General features: G+C 37.9%; 1 protein-coding gene across 22 annotated transcripts in view; it reads right to left on the bottom strand.

The window, feature by feature from the left end:
* Positions 1 to 3775: 3775 nt before the first annotated feature.
* The window catches only part of ccdc73 (coiled-coil domain containing 73), a 22536-nt gene continuing 8646 nt past the window's right edge, over positions 3776 to 17665 (bottom strand). For 5 of the 22 annotated variants that reach the window (XM_020604348.1, XM_020604354.1, XM_020604356.1 and 2 more), the window contains 13 exons: positions 16825 to 16960; positions 14817 to 14896; positions 14444 to 14566; positions 14248 to 14307; positions 13969 to 14073; positions 12014 to 12124; positions 11802 to 11852; positions 10799 to 10970; positions 8820 to 10582; positions 8114 to 8222; positions 7797 to 7936; positions 4877 to 4965; positions 3776 to 4314 (listed from right to left, as the gene is read on the bottom strand). In XM_020604348.1, the coding sequence (XP_020460004.1) occupies positions 4137 to 4314; positions 4877 to 4965; positions 7797 to 7936; positions 8114 to 8222; positions 8820 to 10582; positions 10799 to 10970; positions 11802 to 11852; positions 12014 to 12124; positions 13969 to 14073; positions 14248 to 14307; positions 14444 to 14566; positions 14817 to 14896; positions 16825 to 16960 (3117 nt within the window). In that variant the 3' untranslated portion in view covers positions 3776 to 4136. Of the gene's footprint in view, positions 4315 to 4876; positions 4966 to 7796; positions 7937 to 8096; positions 8223 to 8819; positions 10583 to 10798; positions 10971 to 11801; positions 11853 to 12013; positions 12125 to 13968; positions 14074 to 14247; positions 14308 to 14443; positions 14567 to 14816; positions 14897 to 16824; positions 16961 to 17665 lie in introns of those variants that run through there. The other 17 variants (XM_020604364.1, XM_020604349.1, XM_020604355.1 and 14 more) reach the window with 17 other exon arrangements.

Raw genomic sequence — 17665 nt, 5'->3', positions numbered from 1 at the left:
GGGGGGGGGGGGGGGGTCTCTTTCTCATGCAGAAAGCTATTTACAGGGAAATGCGATGGATTAGCTGAAGCTCATCAATAGGGAGCGCCTGCTCACCCGGTGCTTTACAGACTGGCCACCAATCGAAGGGAATTTCAATATTTACCTACATCCTCGTTTTGTTAGTTGCAGTTAAGCAAACACGCAATTCGCTAATTCATGTTAGTGGATGAGTGAGACTTGTTTAAGTATTTTCCTTCCACGCTAATGATGATTCATTTGAATGACTTTAGGTGTGAATTTTGACTCACGGGCCATTGAATACAGATAAACAACAGGGTGGTTCGTTTTAACATCTATCCATGAGCCAATTTAACGATCATATTACAATTACATTAACTGGGCAGATAGTTTTGTTCTGACCTATTGTACATATGTTATTTGTCTGTCACACACACACACTCCTGCAAACAGAAGTATATAAAATGTATTCACACACTGTTGGAGTGAGATGAAATACACAAGGATTAAAGGCACCCAACACCACAAAGTCACATCACAAAATGCCAAAACAGTCAAAAGTGCATTCATCAGTCTACATGAATTAAATCGATCGTTTCATGTATTTGTTTTATACAGTGTGGCTCCGATGGCATTAGTACCCCTGCAGAGGCAGATCATGAGGAATTGTTTAGTGTTAGGCTGTACCGGAGATCTTTGAGTTCTGAAAATCATTTTCGAGCTGAGGTTAACAATTGTTTAGGTCCTTTTGATGAAGGAAAGCAAAGCAACAAATTACTGAAAAAGTCTAGTTTGTGTTGGCCGCTACAAAGTATTAACTTAAGGGGGCTGAATAATTTTGCACGCCCAATTTTTCAGTTTTTTATTTGTTAAAAAAGTTTGAAATATCCAATAAATTTCGTTCCACTTCATGATTGTGTCCCACTTGTTGTTGATTCTTCACAAAAAATTACAGTTTTATATCTTTATGTTTGAAGCCTGAAATGTGGCAAAAGGTCTCAAAGTTCAAGGGGGCCGAATACTTTCGCAAGGCACTGTATATAGTTTCTGGTGTGCTTTAAATTTTTTGCTGTCATACTCTGAATATAATGTTAATGTGTAGTGGAGTAATAAGGCCTCAAATATGATGTCAATCTAGCTACTGATTGAACAGATTAGAGGCTGTAGCCTCGCAGTCCTAATGTATTGAGCATCAATTAGGTTTGACATCTATAACTCGCACTTACAAATGCATGTCTTCTTATGTGATTTTTTTGTTCACTACAAACACACAACAGGGGCTTTGCCTCTAAGCTGCTCCTTAATGTGGAAACTACTACAAATGCACTGATCATTGAGGAAATGTTTTCATTCTGGGACCTTCTCTCCCCACATTGGCATGCCAGGCTTGTCACCAAGGGATATTCTGGGACTTCATAATTTACAAATTAAACATTGCCGGACAGGTTACCAGCCTGTACACTGTTTCCACTATTGGAACCTAATGAGCGGTATACCCCGAACCTACGGAAACACTGTCAAGCCAGCTTGTCAAGGGTTTTGCATTTGTTTATGCTGTCTTCTGCCTGCTCTGGGGTGTGTTCCAGGAGCTAAATTTTGGCACCCTCAGGAGGTAGTACTTAAATCAAGTTCCAGGAATGCGAGGGCAGAGGGAGTGTGCACACGCAGAGCAGTGATTGTTTAAATGTCAGCATTAGAAACAGTACCAGCAGGAGTAACTACCCTCTATATTTTATGGACAATGATACACCGGTCAACAGATTTGAGGATGTAGTTGAGAAGTTTAATAGGTTTTTTGTGAATGTGGGTCCTGGTTTAGCAAGTAGCATTTGTACAGACGTCATTATAAATAACAATACAATTGAAAGGAATATGTGTTCTATGTTTCTGAAGCCAAAGCACTACGCATTTTGTATTCTTCATTGATTTTACCATACTTAGAGTATGGCGTTGAAAACTGGGGAAATACATACAAAAGCTCACTTCAACCATTGTATATATTACAAAAAAGAGCAATAAGAATTGTGCATAAGATGGGGTATAGAGATCACACCAATGTAGCTTTCATACAGTCTAAATTGTTAAAATTTTTCGATTTAGTGGGATATAAGACTGCTGTGTTTATGTATAAAGCCAGGAACAATTTATTACCTGGTGGAATTCAAAAACTATTTAATGAAAGGGAAGGGGGATATAAGTTAAGGGGTCAGTTAAATTTAAAAATTCATGCTATACGTACAACCAAAAAAAGATTCTGTATTTCTATAAATGGGGTAAAACTATGGAATAATTTAAGTGTAGACATAAAAAATAGTAATAGAATTGACGAGTTTAAACATAAATATAAAGGTATGTGTCAATCAAGATATATGCAAGAACAGGTTTAATGATTAACCAGATGGAACATTGTGGGTGTGGTGTATGAATGTTAACACTTTGTAATAATTCTTTAGTATATTACTTGTGTGGTGTAGAAGAGAATCATTTACTGCTTGCAAACCAATGATGGTAAGATGATGTCATGGGGTAGGACTGGATAAGTCTGACTTCTTCTTACTCCATTCAAGCATGTACTAGGTATAAGTAAAATGATATTGGATTCTGTGTATGTGTGTTGTCACATCAACTTTTTACATGCTTGAAAGAATAAATCAAATCAAATCAAATCAAGCATCTTCACACCTCAACTATTAGCATTACAAGCACAGTGTGTAAACACATTCATTATTGAAGAGCTAAACAGGGACTTTATTAAGTGAACTGCAGACAAAGCAGTGAAGACCTCACATTTCATTTTTCTCTTCCAGCCCATGTGCAAAAGCAGCAATAATTCATTAAGGAACATCAGGTGTATTCTACAGTACATATGTTACAATCAAACTAATGAGAAGCTAAGCATCTGTGGTCAGCTGCTTCTTGCTCAGAAGGGCCCATATGTTCTTTCCCGCATCATCCTTCCAGGGAACATAAAGTTAACGAGATGCTCTTTAGAATGTGTTAATTGGACTGCATGTTCACTAATTTATTTGTTAATTAGGATTAGGGGATTTGTGCTAATTGCTCTTAATTTATTTCATTAGCTAACCTGTTATGTCCCGAGTTGAAACAACATGGTGTCAACCAAAGATGCCCCACAATTAGAGTTCCTCTGAGACCGGTAACCTTGATTAGCCATGAAGCTAATTAATTAAAGTGTTAATTATCATGTTAATAGTTACAGGCCTTTTTAACTGGTAATAATTCTTTGCTGCTTATGAGGGCTGTTTGCTGTTTATTGTGAATACATGATTCCAGTAACCTAAAAGTAATACATAATGTTTTGCTTTTTAATAAATGTGTCCTTGACTGTGAAAGACACCCAGGGGTGTATAGAGTTTGCTGTCCAAGCAATGCTGCTCTGGTCAGTGAGGCTGTAAGGATGTACTGTCCTTGTTGATCAAAATGGACAGAGTATGATGACGAAGATGAAGGAGGGGATATTTAAGAGTTAGAACCAAATGTACTGCTAGTGGTCATACAGTACTGTCTTTCCTCTTTTACGCTGATTATTTGAAAAACTAAACCAGCACGTGATGCACCTGACAAATGGCAAGGAAAAGCCATATGTATGCAAGTGTAGTATTTTTGTATATACTGTATGAATGCATACATATTAACATTGCTTTGTACACATACAATTGTAAGCAAAAATAAAATGTTAGCATAGGAAATATAGTAAACAGACTGTATTAATGTTTTAAATATACTAAACATCCAGTAGAATAATCAATCTTGTCTTCTTTTATTAAAGTACAACCATACAACAATGCAACAACAAATGAATGTAGTGACTTTCCACTCAACATAAAGAAATGTTTTTTTAACAATAACGATTTGAGCAAAAACTACTAAACCCTCTCAGTTTTTCACAGCTTAGGCTCTTATAACTCTTATAACAAACACAACACTACAATAATCTATATAACAAACTTCACAGTTGAAAGGAATTATTATAACATTGTTATAACATTTGTGTATCGAAGTGAACAGAATGTGAGAACACCTAAACTTGTACTACCAGTATTTCCAATGTATTTGTACTGGGAAGTAATTTAACTATGGACACAGTAGCATCCCTCAACAGTAGGTTTAGTGGTTTAGTTCTCAGTTCTTTGTCTTTTGGGCAGATAGAGTCGCTCTGCATTGAGGAACTCTTCAATTTTTGAGATCTGAGCTCTGAATGATGACTGCTGGTCTCCCCTCTCCTGAGAGCTGGAGAGCTCCGAGTCAGACTCTGAAATAAGCCCTGCAGCAAAAGGAAGACCTCTGCTGCACCTGGAGTAAAGAGAAACGAACACTTGGGATTTTTGCAGAATTCTGCCTTCATATTATATCAAACTATTGAGTTACAACTGAAATATTAAATTTTATTTGTAACCTGCATGGTGCAGCCCTGTTAAGCATTAAGACTAACACTGTGCTTATCCCCTGCTCTGGGTAAGGGGCAATAGCAGCTGGCCATTGTTTTGGCTATCAATACCAATAAAGTCTGCTCTGCATAGTTATAACTGTGAGATGCCTATAGTCTGCAAAATCTTCATTATCTGATTGTATATTAATTTAGTGTTTAATTTCATAACATTAGTGAAGTAGTTTGCACTGTAGTGCAAGCTAATAAAATGAGATTCAGCTACAAAACAGCTGTTTACTGCATAGCTGATGTCACACCATCTAATAAATTCAAATTCTGTTTCATGGTCAACGTCTTGGTTTTGTCCAGTTTGATGATGAGAAGAAAATGACACAATTTCCATTTTGGTACAGGCTGTCTCCTTAAGGTACAGCATCTATTCTGGTTCATTGGGATTCCCTTTCTGTATGAGTGGAGAGTACTTACCCTGGAGTGGCCTGCCATGACACCGTGCTGACTACACTGGAGGAGGTAGAGACTAGATAAGAACTGAATGACGGAGAGGTTCTGCTCTCCTATGTGAAAATGACACCAAATATTAGAACTCAAATATCTACTGCCAAACAGTAGTTTATCTTATATGTGGTTTGTAAAGACAAAGCCCTTTCAAAAGCAATTTCATTCTTTCTCATGCCCCAGTGCCTTCTGAGGAAATGACAATTTCTAATAAAAAGGACATGTACGAATTGATATGGAACGGTATACAACACAGAGAAAGCAGCCAGGCCCAGGGTGAACTCTGTGTGATATTCCCAGTGTTGAGAGACTGTAGAAAATGAAGGCTCTAGCCTAAAATTAGTTAAACTATTAGCCCATTTTTTTTCTCATACACAAGGCATGTTGCTCTCTGTCTTCCTTAATTGCCAGCACCTGGATCAGAATGGCATTTTGTGGTGATAGTGACAAAGGAGCGAATAAGAGCATGTAAGTGAACATGTTCAATACAGAATGAAAAAGAGAGAGGTAGCTAAAGAAAGGAGAAAGTGAGAGATGGATGAGGAATGGAGAGAGGAGAGGCACCCAAGCATCATTAGGTAGATTCTTTGTCAGTCTGGCTGTCCACAGGATGTCCATGAGTTCTGCTTACATCAGCTTCATCCTTTCCCTCACCACCTGACTTAACACTTACCACACTTTATACAGTACCTTTAAATGTGCTGACCTGAGCTAATATTTCCTTGCTCTCTCAACCTGAGCTTTCTGAACCACAAAAATTCTGAGAAAGCATTATCATGTCTAGTTCTTATGAGGGCATGTTAGGATGATATAAAAGATACATTCATTAAGCTGTAGCACAAACTTTCCCCCTGGGCCCCCTCAAACATATTTTTTAAAACGGTGAAGCTCACAATCTGTGGAACCAATTTATTTGATAGAGAAAAGATTCTGTCAGGGTCATTCTAACATCCTTTGTGGAAAGTTGTATATTTCTCTGTGGACATCACACTGTGGCTATTTCCTGCTGTTCAACATCAAGTGTAATGCAGAACTTAGCTGTGCCTTTGCTGTGATTACAGTTTTTTTCTGTTGCTAACAAGCATTTGTCCATTCTGTATTCACATTTTCAAAACTCTAAACACAATTATCACAACATCTGTCTGTTGTGACCATACCATTAATACAATTAATGTCGTTTTCACACAAAATTTAGTCAATGCACACGTTTCTAAAATGCTTACATTTTCTTTTCACACAAGCTTACCCCGTAGCAAAATAATGGATCTTTCAAATATCTTTAACAAATGCTTAAACACATCATGACAGAATTGAAGACCTAATGATCCAAACTTTAAATATAATGTAAAGCCTCTACTTTTGCCACAACAGCTCAAAGAGCTGATAAGAATTATTGTTCTACTTGGGAAACAGCTGGTTCCAATTTGTCAGAGAGGAGCAAATATCACAATGTGCGCTGCAATCTCAAGTGCTGGTTTGGTCCTGCAGAAAAGCCAGATAGGTCCCTACAACACAGAGCGCCTTCTTTTGTTTTTAGATGACCTTCATCAACAACTGGTGCCAGAAGCAGAAAGGGAACAAGTGGGAGGAAACATGACAATATTTGTTATTGCATGGGACAACGTAGCATTCCACCATTCACAAGCAGTCACAAATTGATTTGCAGCCCATCCAAGAATGATTTCACTTTTTCTTCCTCCATACTCTCCATTCCTCAACCCCAATGAAGAATTTTTGTCTGCGTGGAGGTGGAAAGTCTATGATCATCGACCACATGATCAAATGTCCCTTCTGGATGCAATGGAGGCTGGCTGCAGAGACATCTCAGCTAAAGATTGCCAGGAGTGGATAAGGCATTCTAAACGTTTCTTTCCAAGGTGCATAGCAAGAGACATTATAAGGTGTGATGTTGATGAGAACATGTGGCCAAATGCTGATGATCGTGTAGATTAGGACTTTTTGGTCTGTCATTTTGTTTTATTTTTGTCTATTGTTGTAAACACAGGGCAAAGTGCTTTTTTCTGTGATTACTGATAGCAATGTGCAAATGCCAATACCGTAAAGCCTTTACTGCAGCAATTCTGCCCTTTTTTTTATAATCCATAAAGTACTGATGGCTCCACTGTACATATACTATACGAAATTTATCCACACACACAATTTTAGTGTGTTTACAGTAAGGCTGACTGAATTACTGTATTTCTACATTTTTGGATATCAAAGATGGTTTTCATATTGTATACAGTTCAATGAGAAGTAATGTCATTTTTGTAAAGTGATTACTTTTTTACATTTTGACAGTCTGTGCACTATGACTGACTATATGTTCCTGTTGGATAGAAAACTAGTGCTAATGTTTTGATCAAACAACTCAATTATGAGTCAGGTTTGCTGTGTTTTGATAAAGTTAGTATATGTAGAAAATGGTATTTTGCATTGTGAAATGTAAAGTTTGTATTTATTTAACAAAATGTGGTTTTGGTCCGAAAATGAACCATTTGGCCAGGTGTGTGATGTAACTGTGTTGCTGTGTTAAGAGTTTAGAAAAAGTATTTTAAGTATTGGTTAATGCTTGTTAGCAACAGAAAAAAACTGTAAATATACTTAAAGAGTTGAAATTCCATTTTTCACATAGCTGTAAGTTGAGATCATACAATGAGGAATTATTAGTGCAATGCATGATCGGGGCATGTAAACCATCCCTGCTATTTTACCTTTGTTGTCTATCACCTTTGGATCTGGTATAAAATAACCTCAAAACAGAGGTCAATGTTAAATAGTGTGTGGACATTAATATACTTTTTTGCATATCAGTTTGTGAGTATGTCACGGAACAAACAAACTACATTTAAGCTGTACTGAGAGTGGCGTCACAGGTTCTCTTACTGACCGTGTCTGCTGCTACTGTCTCTGTGCTGGTCTCTGCCATAGTTTTCCACTTTCCCTGCTGACGTCTCCTTGAGGACGCTGCAGTCCCAGAGACACTGAAGGCATTCAGCATATCTGATGCCCTGGTAATGATCAAGGGGACTGAGAAGAATGAGGTGAGATGGCAAGAACAGCAAGAAGGTGAGAATGAATGATTATTGGTGATTGTACAGTGCATTGAGTTCACTATGTAAGAGGTTCCCAGTGGAACAACAGAGCACAGCGATGTTTCATAACTACATTAATGTTTTTTTTACTTAACCAATTATATAGACACACCACCACCTTCGTTGTGCTTGCTTGTAAGAAACATGGGTATTGTGCTCAGAGAATGTCTTAGCTGTCCATGAGACTCACTTGTATTTTGCTCAGAACTCTGTAAAGGCACCTGTTTTAAAGAGACAAAGCTGTCACTGTAAGAATGCTGACTACACCCAAAACTAAGTCTTCTTTATGCTCAAACATGTTTCTATTTATTAATTAAAAACAGCTTAATAACCTGGATTTTGTTTTAATGTATTTGGCCAATATTTCTCTCAGTAATAATGATATCTGAACCACTTGAAAACAATGCTGCAGAATGTCCACTGGACAAATTAAGAGGAGGAATGAGATAATCGGACATGACCGGTTTATGATAACTATCTCATCCAATTATTTACATATAAAATCATTCATGAAAATGTTTATTGTATAAATGTACAGTTGCAAGAGCTCTGCAGGTCAAAGGTGAACCAGAAAAATGGTTTTTAAAGATATTTATAATTGATATTCTGTCAAATACCTTACAGGTAAAGGTCATTTCATTTTTATTTTCACTTTAAATTAAGTGGCTCATTTAGTTAAACTGATGACTTAATTAAAGCCTGGCTAGCAAGACAGGCCATATCTGCACAAACTAGGCAAAGGTCTAAAAAACAGTTATCCTACGACATTATTTTATTGGCCTCTAAATCATAATGATTACATTTTTAAACTGTATTACCTGAACAACCTGGTTTTCTGTTTTTCTCTGAGTGCTGCCCCAGTCAAATGATCTGTAGGTCTTACTGCTGGGCAGAGATGACGTGTCAGTATTAGCAACCTTCATTTCTTTTGTCAGAGGCAGCTTGTAGAATTTTGAGCAGCTAGTTTCTGGTGATTCATGAATCTTGTGAACTCTTTGATCAGATTTCAGATCACTGTTGCTTTTCGTGGCCCTTGCATCACTTGCATCACCTAGTTTGTCCTGACAGTTGCCAGGTTTCACCTCAGATTCAAGGCTTACATTGCCCATCATATCAACACAGGCATCTTTCAAATTAGATTTCTCCGTGAGTTCCTGATCAGTCGTGGGAGTATCATTTCCTTGTGTGTCAACATTTGACTGACCTTCCCTCTCCTTATATGCACAAGAATCACCATCACCATCAAAGACCTGAGACCTCAGTTGTCCATTCTCTTGCTCGGAGATTTCCTGACTTTGAGGTAATGACTGTGGCTCAACCATTGTTCTGACTGGTACACATTCTTCACTCGTGTGTTTATGAAACATTTCTTCTGTTTGCTTCATGTCACTGATCATGTCAGAAGGATTACTAGGTTCTGGTTTTGCTGTAGTTGTTGCTAACTCTTGGATACTGACAGTACCACCTGTTTGAGCAGCACTTGTCTGGGAGGTGCAAATACTTGACTCATTCGGAGATTCAGAAAGTTCAGTGGTGAAATTAGCTGTTGATTTGCTGGATGGCCTCTCTTCTGTGGTTTTCTTAGAAACTTGTTGGAATTGATTTGGCAGCTGATTATGTGGCCCAGCAACTTGAAGTTTCACCTCATTATGACACAGGCTTTGCTCCTCTTGAGTGACATGTTTAGGCCCGTAACTATCCTCAGAATTGAGAGTGTGGAGCGACTGTCCCTCTCTTCCAGTGCCACATTCTTTGCTTACATGACTGGAGCCAGAATCCTTGTCAGTGTCATTCTGATATAGATTTTGTGAGCAGTCTGAGGGCTCGCAGACAGGGAGTGGTGGCTCAGTGTCCATTAAGTCAATGGCCTGCTGTATGTTGGTATTCTTACAGGTTGTATCAGTAGTCGCCTGGGCCAGTATCTGTGTTTCTGGTGTGTCTGGTGTTTGCGGTGCTGATTTTCCTCTCTTCTCCATTCCATTTGTCCCTTTTCCATCTGCTCTATCTCTCATTTCTGTTTCAGGGTTTCTGATGTCCCCAGAATCCTCTGCTGACCTGGGGTTATCCTCACGTCTGTCTGTTGCTTGGGCCATGATGAGTGTTTCACTATTTTTTCTAAGACTTCCTTTCTCCTTTACATCTCCTATTTGGAGCTCTTCTCTATTCCACAGCTGCTCTGTATTTCCTTCCTCAATTTTTCTGTTGTGTTTTTCATCCTTACCTCCCTGTTTTTTCTCATTCATTCCTATATTGTCTTCTTCACTTTCCTCTTTGCTCAGTAAACCTACAGATCCATCGATAGACCTGCAATCAGGGCTTGATACAGTTGAGGTGCCACAACCTTTGCTAATCTGAAGATTGTCAGACACAGAGTAAGTAGTACAAATGAAATCTGAAATTACATCATCTTCACTCTCACCTTTGTGAGAGTTACTCATGTATTTGGTCAATATACTGTTGTTGTGGCTTGTTCCAGAATGACTGACAAGGATGGTGGTTGTGAGTGGGCAGGTAAATGGGCTCAACGTGTTTAGGGGCTGTTTAAATATGGATCGGTCATGGAGGTTTAGAGCTTCTTGTCCTGAAAGTACAATGTAAATGTTCAGACAATAAATGGTTTAAACTGGCGGTCAAATTGTACTGGCAATAAAGATGGCATAGCTTCATAAATAAAAATGAAATAATGTAAAACTGTAGCCAATGAATTGCTTGTGTGTTGTCTAAAATATTATGCTACGTTCTCAGAATAGAACAAGTAATAAAACATGTTCTCTATGTTTATATTTAGCTGGCTGACCTCCAGATGCTCCAGTGGCAACTAGCTTAGTCAGAGTTCCTGTGTCCTCAAGATAGTCTGGGTTTTTGCTCTGAGAGGAGGCCAAGTGCTGCAGACTGCCGAAGCTGGGCAGCTCAGAGCTGAAGATGGGTTCATCCCCTCCTCTGGTTTCCTCCACTAGAGTGGGGAAGACCTGGGTAGAAACAGTGACACTCTGACCATTGGCTCTAATCTGTAAAGAAAGTTATATGCTTAATATGCACCATTCCATTTATTCTGCCTTTATACCTGTGTGGCCTGACTCACTCACTTACTCGCACTATATTGGATGGATGATGAAAGTGCTGTACATAGTGATGTGAATCTTCTTTGCACTCCAACTTTTTACCATTATCAGTGTTTTTATTTCTGTTGACAAGTATTTCTGCTGTTTAACACATGTTAATGGATGTCTTCCTAAAATAATATAGTCAGTTTAACTTTCTACAGTTTATTAGCTTTTTGTTAGAAATGAACAATTTTAAAATTTAACACAGCAGTGCCACAGCCTCCTCACCGGCCACAGCACTAAATCCATACAGTCAAAAAAACAAACAAACAAACATGATAAGCTTCATAATGGCAGTACTTTTTGGTGGCCAATTGTTCAAGTTTTCCTATTTTTCTGGTATTTCAGTGTACTTTTTAAGCATTTGTCAGTTCAGGTCTATAAATGTTTTCTTTGACATATTGTCTTTGTAACTTTTTCATCTCTAGATTTGTAAGATTCTTATAGGCATAGGAGGCAGATGGGCCTCTTACTGTATATCTGCTCAGGAGCTGTTGAATGTTTATTTCTATATTAAATAAATCAAGGATCAGTAGGTCAAAATTAAGATAAACCCCTTTGCTTCATTTTAATCAGCAAAAGAAAACCACGTATGGGAGGCTTGAAAGATGTCAAGTGTACTGTAACTGAAAGAGTTTTGGTAACATCATTAATGCCTGTATGTTTTGGGTGTATGTAGGCTGCTATGCACTTCACCGCTTGAAGGTCTTGCTGCTCACTCTTGAGGCGATCCAGAAACATTGCCTTCTGTTTAACACAAGTGTACACAGACATGGTCACACTTTTCTGATAGTTCAAAATGATAAACAACTAATCCCTTTGTCTTTTTCTGACATTACAATCTAACCTAATGTTGTGTAAATGACAGCATTGCACTGCCTCCCCTCACGCTAAAGGTTTCCTTCTACCTCTTTGTCCCAGTTGGTCTTGGAGGCAGCGTAGTTGTCCATCAGTTGGGCCACCTTGTCTTCCACTGCCTTGCTTTTCTCTCGCATCACCTCATGTTCTTGTTTAAGGGCCTGCAATAAAATTAATCACCCATAGGATTTTTAATGCAATACTAAATTTTATTGTGTTTGTTTAATGTGAACAGAAGGTCTTAAACAGGACAAGAAGAGAGAGTCTTCTTGCTAATACAAATCAGTTGGCTTGTGTCATTTTAATAATGATTCTAATGAATTAATGAATGAGAATTAAAAATAAGAAGGAGGTACAGAGAAAAAATAGAGAATAATAAAACTGTGAAGCCATAAAGGGAGAATAAACACACTATCATTGCCTTGTGGAGGGGACCATATCCACTAACGTATATGTTGTGATATACATTCATGACCGTTCTGTGAAGAAACAATTGGTCGTAATTTACTTCAGACCTTGCGTAAATTCACTCTATAATTATTTTAAATAGAACTTGAAAAATTCCTCTTCTGTGTGAGACCTGCACTGTTGGAGATGCAGTATCATAACTGCATATTGTCGTGGATTTACTTAAATCAGTTAAAGCATGAAAACTGATTGATGCACACACTTAGGAAATCTTAAAAAGCAGAAAAGCAAATGCATATATATCAGAAAATACAGACCCCTTTGCTTTTGGCACATTTTACTGTGTTGCAGATTTACTTTTACAGGGATAAATATTTGCATTTGCATATCAATTTACATTCAATAATCCATAATGACAAAATGAAACTGAACTGTTTTCGGAAATGGCTGCAGATTTATAGAAAAAAAACCCCTGAAATCTCTCATTTACAAACACTGTGTATGGTTAAAATACAAACGCCGACCGGGGGAAGTCAACAATTGCAACAAAAGTAACATATAGTTGTCCAAGAACCTGTTTTTTCAACACACAGTTAATACATATGATCACCTAAATTTACTGCACTCTATTGGTCTTTTGAGTTGATAATATACCTGTTCTTTCCCATCTTACCCAAAAATCTTTACCTGCCCTTGAACTCTCATCTACTAAGACTGATATCATGACATTTCCAGTTTCAGTCTGTGATTACACAATGTGATGTTTTCCTCCTGTCTTTCAACTTTACCTGCTAACCCTGAACAAGGTATTTCATTCTGTGTTTTCTGTTTAATGTGACAGTGAATAACATCGCTGTATATTTACTGAGTTGATGAGATCACTCTTCTTAATTATTTTTATAGTTCAGCAATTATTGCAGCCAGTTGTGGCTGCTTATCTATAAATGAGCTTTTGGTTTCTATATGCATATCAAACTGCAAAATGTAATCAGTTACAAATTACATACATTTTAAATATAACATTTTAAAATTAAAACTATTTTTGGCAGAAAACTGGGTGATGAAGATGTAAGAGCCTACACATTGAGGACAAGTTTCTACTCCTTGTGTTTTTAATGTGCTTTTGAGCTGTTTCTACAGTCACCCTTAGGTGCAAAACATAACACAATTATAGAAATGCAGCATTTTAGTATTGTGTTTACTGGAACACAAAGACAGCAGGTCTGCACAACCAGGTCCACACAGGCGCACATTGAAGAAGGCATAGTCAAAACATATGTGCCTTTTCTCCCCTTGTGCTGTTTTGTGCATGATACAAAATATAAAATAAAAGAAAATGTTTTGCTTTTTTTGGGGGGGGGCTCTGGATGTGGTTAAATGTGATTCTCCTTTCCTTTTTGTGTCGTTTTCTAATATGGTGTTACATTTGTTGTATTATTGTGATTTCTAATTGGTTGTATTTTCTAAAATGTTTGTGTTTTCAATTCAGATTCAATTAACACATCCTAGATAAGATGGCAAATAAAGGCATGGGGAGAAGTACAGTAGGCCTGTGCAACGACATCTGTGTAAAATCACCAAAAGATGAGAGACTGACCTTGTACTTTTCTCTTTGTGTTTGCAGCTCCTGCTCTACTCTGCTTACTGCCTGTGTCTGATTCAACAGCAGTTGCTGGTTATGCTGCAGGGACCTCATTACCTCCTAAACAAATACACATATTGGTTTAGTTTGAGATTATTTGTACTTTTTTTGTGAAAAGTAAAAAACTATTTTCAACATTGTTTTGGACAGCAAAACAAAAACACTCAGCACACAAACACATCAAGGTTAAAGTGGTAGTCACATATAGTTTCCGTCCTGCCTTCTATTTTTTACCTGCTTTTCCGCTCTCAAAGTGAGATTTTCTTCCCTGAATTTTTTGTTCATTTCAGTTTCCTTCATGTGAAACAAATGTAAACAAACAGTGCATTATTCACTTTGTGGCAAATCTTGTTGATTTGATGTGATGGAGACCAGTATCAACTGGTTCTGACACGACCATAAAAACACCCCTTTACCCATTGTCATTTACCATGTTCAGTTTCTGGTGCAGCTGCTGTACATGCTGCTCTTTGCCTATAGGACTGTGGGTCTTGTCAAGTCGGACTGATGTCATCTTGGCCTTGATCAGCTTCTTACTCGCTTCTTCCAGCTCCTGAGAAAACAACATATATTCAAACATTTTAAAAGTACAAAATTCTTCTAAAATGACACTTGTTTAATAGTTTTGTTTTAATACTTAAACCTTTAGGACTGTGACTTGGACAACCATGATATTTATTGGCTGTTAAAGGAAAACAACTTGACGACAAGTTTCACAACACTGTTTCAAACATTTAGTTTGAACCACATTTAGATGCTGTACATTAACTAAACTGTGATGACATCCTTCCCTTTGCACATACCTTCTTCAGTGACACAATGGTTGCTTCTTGTTTTTCATTTGTAGAAGACAGCTTCTTGTTGATTCTCATGGCCTCGTCAACTGTAAAAAATACACAGCGCAAGGCAATATCATGCATAATGCTGTGACAGAACTATAACAGTTTAATGCTATCATTATTTAGTGACATATGACGATGGACAGGAAGAGACACAATAAAAAAATCAAACTCAAGATGATCAAAATATTTGTTTTCATGTACCGTAGCTTATTTTCATTCTAGGTGGTGAAACACTTTCCAGATGGGTCACAGACCATTTGGCTGAATACTTCCTATCGTTTGTAATTTAGCAACAGCCCTGGCAGCGCTAGACAACTGTATGACTTTATCATTCCTTTGTGTAAACAGAGATACTGTGGTTTAGGAATGTCAGATAAATGCGTTTTAAAACATGGGCAACGTAGCTCGGATTTTGTAATGGCAACAGTTTGAGATTACAGTGGCTGCCTGATAGTGTAAAACATATATTGTTTACAGTACATATTTCATATTCACATTGTCCTAATGACACAGCAGGTTAATGTGCTTTAATATACAACACACAGTATAAAAAGTTTGTCACTGTAAGCTTCCAGAGAAACAGCACGACAAGACACTATGCAAAACAAGTTTCTATTGTCTCCTTTTTTAATTAAACATGTTTCTGCTCTAAACAGTGAATTACATAGAAAACACAGGTGCATAGCTTTATTTTCTCATTACTACATAGGATGAGCATGACATGATTTAGGCAACTTTGAAGGTGAAAACGGATTTGGCACTTCACCCTCAAGAGTTTTCTATTAAGAGTGATAAGCACTAAATTTATCCACTTAGTTGATGCTCAGGGCCCTAAACTAGGTGATATTTGTGAAAAGTTTGGAGCACATGGCTCAGTCAGTCTTGACACTTCTGGGCCACAGCAGCAGAAAGTCATACCTGGGTATTCTACTGTCACCCGATATCAAGGAGTGTAAGCTACACTGGAAAATGGAAGTGGATGTAGTAAATGACCTCATTTAGATGTTGTCAACAGGATAAGCTGCTGGCTCAGTACCACTAAACCTTGTTGCTGAGCTGGGAGATCTCTCTATATCCACAGTTTATGCTGTTACAATATCCTGGTGAGTTTCAAGGAACATAACAGTGACCTTTTATTCATTAGCCCAAAATAATACACTGATCACTCATAACATTATGACCACTGACAGGTGAAGTTAATAATGCTGACTAGCTTGTTACAACGGCAGTGTCAGTGTGTGGGATACATTAGGCAGCACATGAACATTTAGTCCTCAAAGCTGACATGTTGGAAGTAGGAAAAACAGGCAAGTGTAAGAATCTACCACAGTGGTCCAAGGAAGGACAGGGTCACTGATGATGAGGTTGATGTACGATGCAATACATTTTTAAATTTCATTTGTCCTTTTCAGAAGATTCCATTTTGTTTGAACCTTTGTTAAAAAAGAAAAATACTGTACACTGGTCTCTATGAAGAGAAACATTCAGCGGCTATAGTGCTGATATCACACCTAGAGTGGGAAGGCTGTTGAACTTGTCTAAAATATTATCTCCAACTCCCCACGACCACAGTTTTCACTCCTTTTACATAGGTTCTCCACCGAATGGTGGAATTTGTGCTCTTCTTGACAGTAGAACTATGGAAGCAAACAGATTCACAGAAGATGTGCAGTGAGCCTCAGAGTGACACGAGTGCCGACCAACTGCTGCAGTGACTCCTGTATTCACAGTATTAGGCAGGTGGTCATAATGTTATGGCAGATTGATATATATTATTTGAATAATAATGATAATAATCATATGTTTGGGATGAAGTGATATTTGGATAAGCCCTGTGATAGACTGGCGACCTGTCCAGGGTGTTCCCCGCCTCTCGCCCAATGTCAGCTGGAATTGGGTTTGTAAACACCTGTAAACATTAGCATCTATGTATCAGTCTTTCTGTTTATCCATACAGTCCCTATATTACCATTTTGCTCTAGTTTCTCATGGGCTTGCTTGACCAAGACACAATGCCTGGACAGAGCATTGAACCGCTTCTCCACCTCGCCCAGCTGATTCAGGTGGCTGTCCTTTGACCGGCTCTGCAAGGCTAGTTTCTGTTCCTGTGGAAAAGGTAGAGTTTAAACAGCCAAAATAAGCAGAATGAATATCCAACGTGGCATAGTACTGGACACCAGGTGACACAAAACACTGCAGCAACAAATGTTTAGCTCCAAATATGTTGCAAGAATGAATGAATGACTTAATATATAGAGCTCCAAATATGTTGCAAGAATGAATGAAGGACTTAATGAACAGTAAAAACATCTTAATTGTTTTTTTGTTTTTTTTCTGTAAAACAAGCCTTTGGTACTACACTAAAACTACTGTATAGCCAGCAGCTGCTTAGCTTAGCTTAGCTTACCATATGGACCAAAAACAGCTACTACTTCCTACTAAAGTCAAGACAAAGCCCCAGGCAGTCATCTCTTCCAACCAAGAAACAGTTTTATGTATAACCAATGTAAAACCCAGGCTTTAACCTTTTCACACTTACATTTTGTTTAAATTAGTGTATGTAAATTGGTGATCTTTAGAGGTTCTGGTAGGGAGTGGATTCACTTTGAACATGGCCAGGTTAGGTGTTTACCCATGTTACCAGTCTTTATCTCAAAATAAACAAAGTTCTGCTAAAACAGAAAGTTTCAAACTCAGCATACAGATAAGACAGTGGATTCAAACTCCTCATCTACCTCTCATCAACAATGAAGGTAAGTATAATTCCCAAAGTGGCAAACTCCTCTTTAAAGGGAAAGAAAATTATATTT

This window comes from Monopterus albus, unplaced genomic scaffold (genome assembly GCF_001952655.1).
Source record: "Monopterus albus unplaced genomic scaffold, M_albus_1.0 scaffold65.1, whole genome shotgun sequence".
NCBI lineage: Eukaryota > Metazoa > Chordata > Actinopteri > Synbranchiformes > Synbranchidae > Monopterus > Monopterus albus.
This window is presented reverse-complemented; position numbering and strand designations above follow the sequence as displayed.